At 39.7% G+C, this 10,473-nt stretch overlaps 1 protein-coding gene across 4 annotated transcripts in view; it reads right to left on the bottom strand.

Moving 5' to 3' along the window:
* Positions 1-546: 546 nt before the first annotated feature.
* The window catches only part of LOC139456585 (clathrin heavy chain 1), a 41,015-nt gene continuing 31,088 nt past the window's right edge, over positions 547-10,473 (bottom strand). For 2 of the 4 annotated variants that reach the window (XM_071238376.1, XM_071238377.1), the window contains exons 23-32: positions 9,821-10,013; positions 9,060-9,217; positions 8,508-8,672; positions 7,942-8,098; positions 7,188-7,306; positions 6,067-6,630; positions 5,073-5,294; positions 4,485-4,505; positions 2,437-2,512; positions 547-2,041 (exon numbers count right to left, since the gene is read on the bottom strand). In XM_071238376.1, the coding sequence (XP_071094477.1) occupies positions 1,908-2,041; positions 2,437-2,512; positions 4,485-4,505; positions 5,073-5,294; positions 6,067-6,630; positions 7,188-7,306; positions 7,942-8,098; positions 8,508-8,672; positions 9,060-9,217; positions 9,821-10,013 (1,809 nt within the window). In that variant the 3' untranslated portion in view covers positions 547-1,907. The remainder of the gene's footprint in view (positions 2,042-2,436; positions 2,513-4,484; positions 4,506-5,072; positions 5,295-6,066; positions 6,631-7,187; positions 7,307-7,941; positions 8,099-8,507; positions 8,673-9,059; positions 9,218-9,820; positions 10,014-10,473) is intronic. The other 2 variants (XM_071238378.1, XM_071238379.1) reach the window with 1 other exon arrangement.

Genomic DNA, 10,473 nt, shown 5'->3' with positions numbered 1-10,473 from the left:
TGATTTGATCGGACTCATCCACCTAGTTGATGAGTCAGTTGGTTCCAGACAGTATGGGACATTTTTCATATTACTGATTAACTACAGGCCGCCATCATATGGCTGGAATATAGCTTAGTGCGGCATTAAACAACAAACAAACAAGCTGCCATGAGCCAATCATGAAAGTACTTCAATGATCATTGTGAAGTAATTGGACTAGTTTGCAACAAATGTTTAAGCAGAGTGTGTTCACAATCTTTGGACATATTTGATGTAGTTTGGAGAGTGAGAGTGAGAGTTTGATTTTATGCCGCTTTTAGCAATATACCAGCAATATCAGGGCAGGGGACACCAGAAATGGGCTTCACACATTGTACCCATGTCGGGAATCAAACCCGGGTCTTTGGCGTGATGAGCGAACGTTTTAACCACTAGGCTACCCGGACGAACCTGTAGTTTGGTAAAACGGTAGGAAGTTCATATGTCCATATGACAACTTTTGTTACAATTTGAATTAGGCTTTTTTCCTATCTTGTGCTCACAGGCAAAACACAGAAGAGTATATATATTTATACATTATTTATTGATGACGTGTATCTGGTACATCTACAACATTTTCTAAGGGCAGTTTCCCCTAGATGATGTCAGACTTTTGAATTAATTCAGCTTCATGTTTGATAACAGGACGCAGGTCTATAGGAGAATGAATGTTACACTATTTTCATCTCTACCCTTCCAAAGTAGGGTTCAACATGATTTGCCTAATATAATAAAACCATTTTTAATAATAATATTAATAATAATACACATTGGTAACATGTAATAATAATGACATGAATATAACTGTATGTACCTTGATCACGTGGCTAGTTAAAAATCAGAATTATTTAGATTTTGTACATTGCAAAGAAACAACATAACCAACCAAACAAACGCATAACAAAGGACCTGTAAATAAGAAATACAGCCCGATGCATTCACAGTTCACAAATTGCATCGCTTGAAGCTCTGCACAGTTTAGTACTCAACAAAGCCGATTACTTACATATGTTTCAATTCTATAGATACATGCACAATATACATAGCCTACGATCTCCGTGACGACATGTAGGAACCTACAGGGGTGTCACTATGCAGTCGGTAGCCGCTTTACACCATGGAAACTGAATGCTAGACATTTGCCTCTAACTTTTACAGCTGCTTGCTTCCCCTGAACAGGCAGGAGGAGACAGGTATTCTAATTGCACAGAGTGACTATGACGTACATACGTATGCCCATATGCTAAATGGTTCATGGCACTACTCGACGTGGTAACTTCGCTCGCACTCGGCAGACACTCAGTGATCAACTGTTCCAACCATACAATACGAGGCAGTCCAATTAACAAGAACACACACGAATAGATTAACATCTAACTTCAATACTACCCAGTATTTGTCTAGAACCCTGACGTGTGGAAATATGCTTGAATGAAATCGGAAACAACTATGACCATCATCACGATGTAACAATAAATACTAATGGTTTCCAAGAGAGTGAATCAGGTCAGGAAAGGGTATCTTTAGGCAGCTCACATGGAGAGCCAAGGCTCCAAACAAATAGTCAAAAAATAAGGAAAATTTGCAAACATCTGTATTTCATAAAGGAATGTGAATATGTTATGTATACAAGGGATTAAAATTTCATATCATTACACCAGTTGAGTTCTGATTCAGCTTATGACTTATGCTAGCAAGCCAGTAATCACATGATTCTAACGCTGATGCCTCCCTGTCGCGAGGATGGGTGGCAATACAGCCAAATGACACAAGTGCAGGCAGGTGGGAGCATATATTACACTGCTCGACTCATGAGTGAATGGTGTGGTCCAGGGACTAGGCCAGACTGTCAGACAGGCAGTGATGAGGGCTGACCGACTGGCTGTCTACATGCTGTAGCCGAACGGCATTCCTGTTGGCATTGGTCCTGCACCGTATGCGCCACCGTAGCCAGGCTGGGGAGGAACAACGCCAGGGGGGACAACTCCGGGGCCGGCTGTCAACATCAACTGAGGTTCAGCTGGAAGAGGATAAAAGCAGCATTGTAGACAGAACCTAGTTTTGTTGTCAGTAGGATCTTGTTTAATTGTGGAATGAATGTTACTTAACAGCGATCAGCAATATTCCTGCCATGTCATATCAGCGATAGAAAGTAACATTTTTAGTCCACTCGTCCTTATAATGATAACATATAGCTAACCCTCAAAAATGGCAAATTTCTACTAGCCCTTGTGATACCTTTACTATTGGGCAGTTGGCAAGGACTACAAGAATAGTGCCAATTTCTAATGCTGCATATCCAAACAGGAAACCTAATCGCTAAGACCATCTTAACTCCATACTTTAACAAACGTAAAATATTCTTGCCCCTTTTTTTACTTCATAGTACAGACAGTGATAAGGGTGATAACTCACAGAACACAATGGGCCTTTCTTCAGCCTTCTGTTCCTCCTCACTCCTCACAGCCTCTGACTGCTCCAACTTGTCCACCTGAAACACAGAACACAGATGTCATCCACACACATCACAAGGCCTGCATGTCACACACACTCGGACACACACAGGTTATCATTCGGGAGCAGTTCAACAGCGTCATGTCGGATAAAAATCTTAATTTGTGTGTGGTGTGGTGTGGTGTGGTGTGGTGTGGTGTGGTGTGGTATGGTATGGTAAGGTGTGGTGTGTGCAAGATTTCAATCAAAATCAACATTTTCTGGGGTTCTTCAGTTCCAAGTCAATAAAGAACACTTATGATCATATTTTTTACTATAAAAAAACCCCAAATATCAAAAAACAGAATCCCTATTGTTGGCATAAGATTTCATACGAAAGGATGTCATCTGAAAAAACTTTATTGAATTGATCTACAGCTTGTGCTAACATGCAGCAGTACTATGATATGTATGTTTCCTGAAATCTCTTTGAGGATGTCATCCTTTAAAATGAATTTTAGGGTGTGTGGTGGGTTGTATCGCAAAACACAAGAATAAAGTTCTTCATCCGACATCAAACTTTAAAACTGCTCCAACATATATCCCACAATTAGCCTTCTTCCATCTCTGCCCTACATACACGAAGAAGATAGCCCTGACATAGTATCTCCAACTGTTGTGCCTGGGTAGAATTTAACATGGCAAGTCTCGACTTAGAAGTGAAAACACACAAACTATGAACTTCTAGTACCTCAAACAAGACCAATAAACCTACAAACAAAAAAGGCTTTTGGGTTTGGGGCTACTGCTATTTCTATCCAGTGCTGATTTCAATCCCTGATGAAGTGGGGGGTGGATTTTATATAGGAGTGGGGCAGTCCATGCTCATATTGGTCTGGGCTCACGTAGGGCTAGGCTAGGGTTAAAACGAATATGGGTGGAGAGCACCGGCTGACTGGAAGGTACTCATATTTTGTCTCATCACACATTCCAACATTAAACTGTTTGTTACAGCATCCGTTGGACTTTGTATGATTATTACTTGTGAAAAATAATACTAAGAAAGCTTATTCAAACTGACCTGATAAAACTGCATTTTGTATTTAACCGAAAACAAAAACAATGCTTTGTTTCACCTCAAATATGAACACTCTGTTCCAAATGTCTTGGTGAATTAATACAAATGGTTTTTTTAAAGATGTATTAGGAGTACACACAGCAAAAAGTGTCCATCCATTCCTAAATTTGTATGGCAACCAAACTTCAAATGTGTTGCAAAAAACCACTGCACAGACTTTGAAAAGTGGTGAAGCAAGAATTGGTGTAAGTATATGTTAGGATGACATAGAGCCAAGTAGATAAGCTATGCACTTTTGTTTAATATTCTTTTTCGTTTCTTGGGGTAGGGTGGGTTAGGCTACTTCACAAAAACTTTCAGATTGTAAAAACTATATAACAAAAAGCACTTTCTGCGCAATGACTGAATTCAGTCAAAATATTCTTTATCAAATTAATTACATATTGATAAGGTTCGAAAATAAACCCAGTGCAAAAGAGCTACACTAGAAGATTGAAAGGAGTTCAAAACTACTTAAGGCAAATCCTAGACTGACCAAATATTATTTGAACTGTATTGTTGATCAGTGAAAAGAAAAATCCCTTTCAACACCCCATGCAAAACTGTCACCATCGTTCTCATAACTCAAGCTGTGTGCATTTCAGTTGTGGCAACAAAGGAGGATAAATGCACATTTAAGGTTAACTCAAATTCAACTAAAAAAAGCACAATCATTCCAATCGGCTAAAAAAATGCCACATATAGGGACAGTGAAAATGCATGGGGTGTGTCTGGGATCCCTACTACCACCAGCAGAAGAGGACTTGGGAACACCCTAATATTCTTCGCCCTTAGACTGAAAAAGATGTGACTTCCTTCACAAGAATTAAATACAATGTTCAGCCCGTCCAAAATAGGTGACAAGATAAAACTGCACTAGACAGCAGAGCCTTGAGCTGAAACAACTTCTTACCTTCACAACTAGACTGTTGACCTGAAAGCAGGGAGCAACTTCAACATGGGAAACAGGGGGACTTATGCTTGATGGCACCTAGCTTATTTGACATTCATTCTCATCTCTTTCAGATAAAATATGGAAAAACAAAATGCAATCCAATCTCAACTTGCTTTGGTCATGTTTTTCATATTTGCAAGTCCAAATAATTATTAAATACTGAATTTTTTTCTCATGTAAAAAAACCCAAGAATATATCAATCATTTTGCAAACAATGTCTTGTGCATCTGGACCTAATTCACAGTGAAATCGTCTAGTTAAATGAGCATTGTTGTTTTGTGTAGAAAAACACAAGTTCCCCACAAAATGCCAAGAAGATGTTTCTGGATAAACTCAGTCTAACCAGATCTCAGGGTACTCATACAGTGTGACAAAATTGAATCACGTGTGATAAAAAACAATGGCCTAAATAAATATGTAATTTAGAGGGTAAAACTAAAAACCAAAGAGTTCAGATTTGAAGAAATAAGCATAGAAGTATGCAGTGTAGTTGAGATTGCATTGCTAGAATCCTATCCTGTGTAGAAGTCGGTGTGCAGACCCACCTTGCCAATGTATTCTCTCATGACCTGGATCATGTACGGCATAGCGAAGTCCATGATGTTGTGTCGCCATGCAAGCTCCAGGATAACATCAGGCCGCAGAAGGTCATAGCACTGGAACAGACATGCAGCAAAACACTCGTTGTTTTGACTCTCCAGAAACCAGGCGATCAGGTCCTCTGCGATATCCACTTGTCTTGACTCTCCTGCATACATCATAGCATCCTGAAACAAGGGAACAGGTTGGTCATCAAGTCACATCTACGCCTGTCAATAATGTAAGGGAAATATCTGAAGATTGTAGTCTGTCAGTAATCAAGTCTTGATACACAAGCTTATGGTTTGCAACTATCCATAAGCAGGGAACAATGGCAAACCAGTAACAAGAGAAAGTTGGTCTTGATGACAACCCTCTATTTGTACTGGTCATTGCTTAAACAAACTTTCATTCAGTTGCCCTTATAACTTATGGTACCAGTAAGCAATGCAACCTGGCTTTCACGTTGGCATGTCAGCACTGACACAAACTTGTCTGAAGCTGAGCCTGGTTTACAGTCAAGCCATATCTTAACCACAGGACTATTCTTCCTCAAATTTATTCAAACTGTCAGTGTCTAGGACTTCATAGCCCTTATGGCAACCCCGCCCCAGTAAAATTGAGGAAGACATGATTACATGTACAAACAAAAATGAACGTCTAGTCATGAAGAGTGTTGTATCTATATCTCTAGTCAGCACTATTCAAGCTACGCAAATCGTTCTGTAATAAATAAATCTGGACCAGGCACACCAGTGAATAGCAACAAATGCAAAGATCCATGCTGTCTGTGTACGAAGACGAACTATCAGCAAGTACAAACAAGCTGCGGACCTGATTGTAGTCAGACAAGCATAGGGTGCTTGCAACCCATGGCCTTGGAATCCTCATCGAACTGTTTCAATCAGCAAGTGAGCGAGGCTACCGTGGCTTCCATTAACTTAAAGTCTGATATCTTACCTTGAACAGTTTATCCTTTTTGCAAAGATCAACAGACTGCTTCCACCTGTTGTTGCCTTTGTACAAATAGGCTGCTATTCTCCTGAATTCAATCAACTCATGCTTCTCTAGACGCTGGGCCAGCGAGATGTTGTCAAAGTTTTCATACGCATCAATAGATGCCCGAAGTCCCTGGTAGTCCTCCTCCTCAATAAACAGGTTGTTGAGTGCCTCGTTAATGGCCTTGTTGTTATTTTTCTGAACAGACCGCAGGTAAGGCTTGACGAGCGGGATCTGGTTAGCCTTAGCGAAGAAGTTGACTGAGCGTGTGTGGTCGAGTCTGGGTGTTAGAACCAGGAGCAGGTCATTAAGCAACATTGGTTTATAGTCCAGGTAGAACTGAATAGCTTTGTAATACAGCTCTATGTTTGCAACTTTGGTGACAATATCCTTGAACTGACTTTCTCTCCAGGCTTCTGTAGGATGGGCCATCATTGTTAGGATTGCATTGTCAAACTCTTCATACTTGTCATACAGGAACACCAACTCAGACCACAAATGAGCCTGCTCAGCTGCTCGCAAAACCTGTAATCAACATCACATGAATAAAGCATACTTCTAAATAAATTACACTCTCCAGGCACATGGTCTACCATTAGAGCACGGAGGCGGTCCCGTACAATGGAGAAGTCCAATGTTTCAATGTTACAGCCAGAACAATTGAACTGACCTCTTTGATTCAAAGCTAAATGATGAAACTATTGTGACACTTAGTTTGAAAACCCTGAGAACATGGATGATACTGTTTGCAATGCAATCATATGGATTGAAAGTGCCAGATTAATGAAACAAGGATTTAGAGTAATGTTTCTTCAAACAAACTTTAGATACATCCAACAAAATCATCCCAATAGTATGGTTTCTCACCTAACAGGGTCATGATTTCTTATCACTCAAGTAACACTATTGTTCATTCTATATTAGTTTTATATATGCACATACTGTATATGCCAACTTACTTCTATATAGCTAAAGTCAAATACATCTTTCAATATTTGTATATCATACAGCTTCATACTTTTCCACAGACTTCTCTGTATGTTAACTGTATTTGTCAAGTAGTCATATCTTAGTATCCTCACCTTTGGAATGTTGACCCTGGACCAGAAGAGCTCTAGATGTTCTCTCATCTTCTCAGGCTTATACTTGGAATACAATATTGCTAACTCTGTGAACATACCCATGTGTGCTCTCTCCAAACCTGAAAACATAAACACTTACTTTTAGAATAACATAGAAAATCAGCAGTGTGCATGTTGAGATTTGTTTCTATTTCAGGCTATTATTTCTTTCAAATTATACATAACATAGGCAGGCTAATTGTGCATATCAAGAGGATGGACAAGCATGAGCATGTGAATCTTGTTTAAGCCTTGGGATATGTTATTTCACTTATATCACACCAGGCTGAAAATAACAGACTGGCCAGACAGTCTACCAGTTCACTGCATGAGCTACGACCCAGAGATCGGGGTACCATGAACACAAGCAGACAGGAACACAATGGAACTACCCTGGTAATTAACCCAATCCTGATGTTACTTGGTAGTTGCAACACATAAAATGTACTGAGGACCTATTGTGCAGAACAATCCAAAGGTTTCAAGCCAACGGATATGTTAAGGCCAATGATTTTGTTAGTCTGTGGTTCAACGCAGTACACAGCAATATTCCAGCTATATGATGGTGACCCGTAAATAACCAAGTTTGGGACAGACAATTCAGTGATTGATATAGAGCAACTGACAATTTCGATTCATATGGTTGCCTCTTGTCTGACTTATTCTAATGTGGAATCCCCACAGGGTTCAAGGTCAATTAAGGGCAAGGACTTACCTAAAGCTGCCTCTAAGAGGGAAATAAGTTCTTCAAAGTATCCTCTGTCTTGGTAATAGTTGATAAGTTCTTCTAATTCATCTGCATGTACAACTATGTGCAGTCCACACATCTGAGCTAACCTAAACTCCTCATTGTCTACACAAGCAAAGCACACCTGGAAAACAAGACACATAAACAGTTTATGCATATATTGCTGCTAAACATGCTAGTACGAATTAACCATTCAGTTAGAACTGTCAATGTCAAAAATCAGTGATTCAACATCCACAGATTGATTACAATTTGATGGGGTGAAAAGAAAGTCAAAATATTTTGGGGCTCTTTAGTCTTGTGTTAATCCACTTGCCAAAAATATATTACCTCAATTTTAAAGATACCAGCTTTAGTATTTGAACCAAAGGACACACACACACACAAATATCAAATTTAACTTGACAAGGGTCCTTTGACATTCATTAATAATTTCATTTATTAATTTTGAACACTGACTTTGGCGTTTGGGGCAACTGTAATACTTTAACCCATTTGGGGAAAATTAGTTCGCAACAAGAGTGTTAACCAACCTCCTTCCATGTTTTCGTGCTGTTGGCTTTCCTAGCCCCGTCAACAGCTCCTTGGTATTCTCCCAAGTGGACGAGAGTGATGGCCAGTCGGGCATAGTTGGACACATTGTTGTATAATAATTTAGCAGCTTCGTACATCTTGTCATCAAAGCATCGGTCTGCAACCTAATTAGAGAAAAGGGATTCAATGCAAATTCTTTCTCCTACATCATCCAAAATGAGTTGGAAGCAAGGAAATTTTACTACTATGACCAAAGGTCATTTTGGAAGAAAACCTGGGATTCCAAGCCCATTACAAGCAGCAGTCTGTGCCAAAATTTTGAGTCTTCTAGCCCAAACTTTTATTTTGGTATTATCTCAAGTACAAAATAGCCTTAGTATATGGACTAGTCCAAGTTGATCTTACTTAAAGAGGTTTTACTAAACAGGTGCTAAACAGACGAGTCGATAAAGTCGCAGACTACAGCAGATCCTAGGTTTGGAATGCAATTACGTACAATTGAGACTCCTTACTGGGCCCTTTTATAATGTATTTTGATACTATTTTCTTACCTGAGTGACATTGGCATGGTTGGGTCCAGAGATGAACTCTTCCATGTCTGCAAACCTGTTGGTCTTGGCGAAAGCATATACTAGCTCTGTTTCTACGTATGTTTCTCTGGCCTTCTTGCGGGCCATTTGAAGGAATTTAACCAGGTCCTCCCAGTTGTCTGAAAAGATCAAAATGTCATAAGCACCGGAAATATCTTGAAAATCCATGAAACAACTTCAACACATCAATGTAGCATAAGCACAAAGACAAAATTCTCAAAATGATTTTAAGGAAAGAGTGCATCGCGTAACTGAGTAAATAGGGTCTAGAGCTTGAACAGCAAACATCACCACATGTCAGCTTAGCGTACGAAGAAAGCGCAAGATGGCACAACTTGAAGATGGTTACTTTATTATTATTGTATTATACATTTATATACTGCAGGTATCCAGATACTAGTAGCTGCTCAAATGCGGTTTTATTTGTTCCACGACCAGTGGATCATGCTCAACCACCCTTGGAGTATACAACACAAGCTGCCTACCGGTGCCAATTGGCTTTTACATAAACCTCACATATCGAGTACCCATTCCCTGCTGGGTGAACAGAGGCTCATTTGAACTAAGTCACATGACTTTGGTTAGTAAATAAAAAATCAGAGTGAATCACAGGATCCTGGCACACCCAAGGCACACAACTCCATAATAGAAAATTATGGAGCCTCAGACAACTTGGCCTCCCAGCCTCCCGAGGTATTAAATGGAAGTAGAGTGTTACTCACTGCTCTGACTGGCCACTTGTACCACCTCCATGTATTGTGAGGGGTCATCAGCCTTGATGAAGGAGTCAATTGCTTCCTTCACCATGCCTTTGTTCAGCTGGGCGCGACCCAGTTGGGTCCACACAGCAGGGTCGTTACATCGCTCAGCAAATTCATATGCCCGGTCAAGGTTGTTCACATTGTCTATCAAGACCTGCAAATCAATATGTAGATTCTTAATTCTCTTGTCAACTTAAACATTTGATGCAGCTATGGCATAACAGATTAACCATATAGAAATATGAAAGAATCAGGTGTTCTTTAACTTCTTTTGAGTAGTATATAAAAAGTCAAAGTTTACACAGTTCAAGAGTGACACTTCACTTGACATCAATATATCCAATATTTTTTAAATCAAACACTGCCATCTTGTTCCACTATATTATCTCGCTACATGGTATATGACAGTGATAGCATCTGGGGTAAAGCTGCTTTGAATAGTATTTCAGTTATATCACTGCATTTCAGCTTCAAGTGGGAGGAAAGCCCGATGTGACACAGGTCTTAGACATTTACCACTTAAGTGTAACCAACAAGCATGGGTTGGTGCTGACAAACTCAGTAACATCATCAGAGCAAATCTTGTATTCAAACCTATATTCATGGTCTGTCAC

The sequence above is a fragment of the Haliotis cracherodii genome, unplaced genomic scaffold (assembly GCF_022045235.1).
Source record: "Haliotis cracherodii isolate W230 unplaced genomic scaffold, xgHalCrac1.p SCAF_11, whole genome shotgun sequence".
In the NCBI taxonomy this organism is placed as follows: Eukaryota; Metazoa; Mollusca; class Gastropoda; order Lepetellida; family Haliotidae; genus Haliotis; species Haliotis cracherodii.
This window is presented reverse-complemented; position numbering and strand designations above follow the sequence as displayed.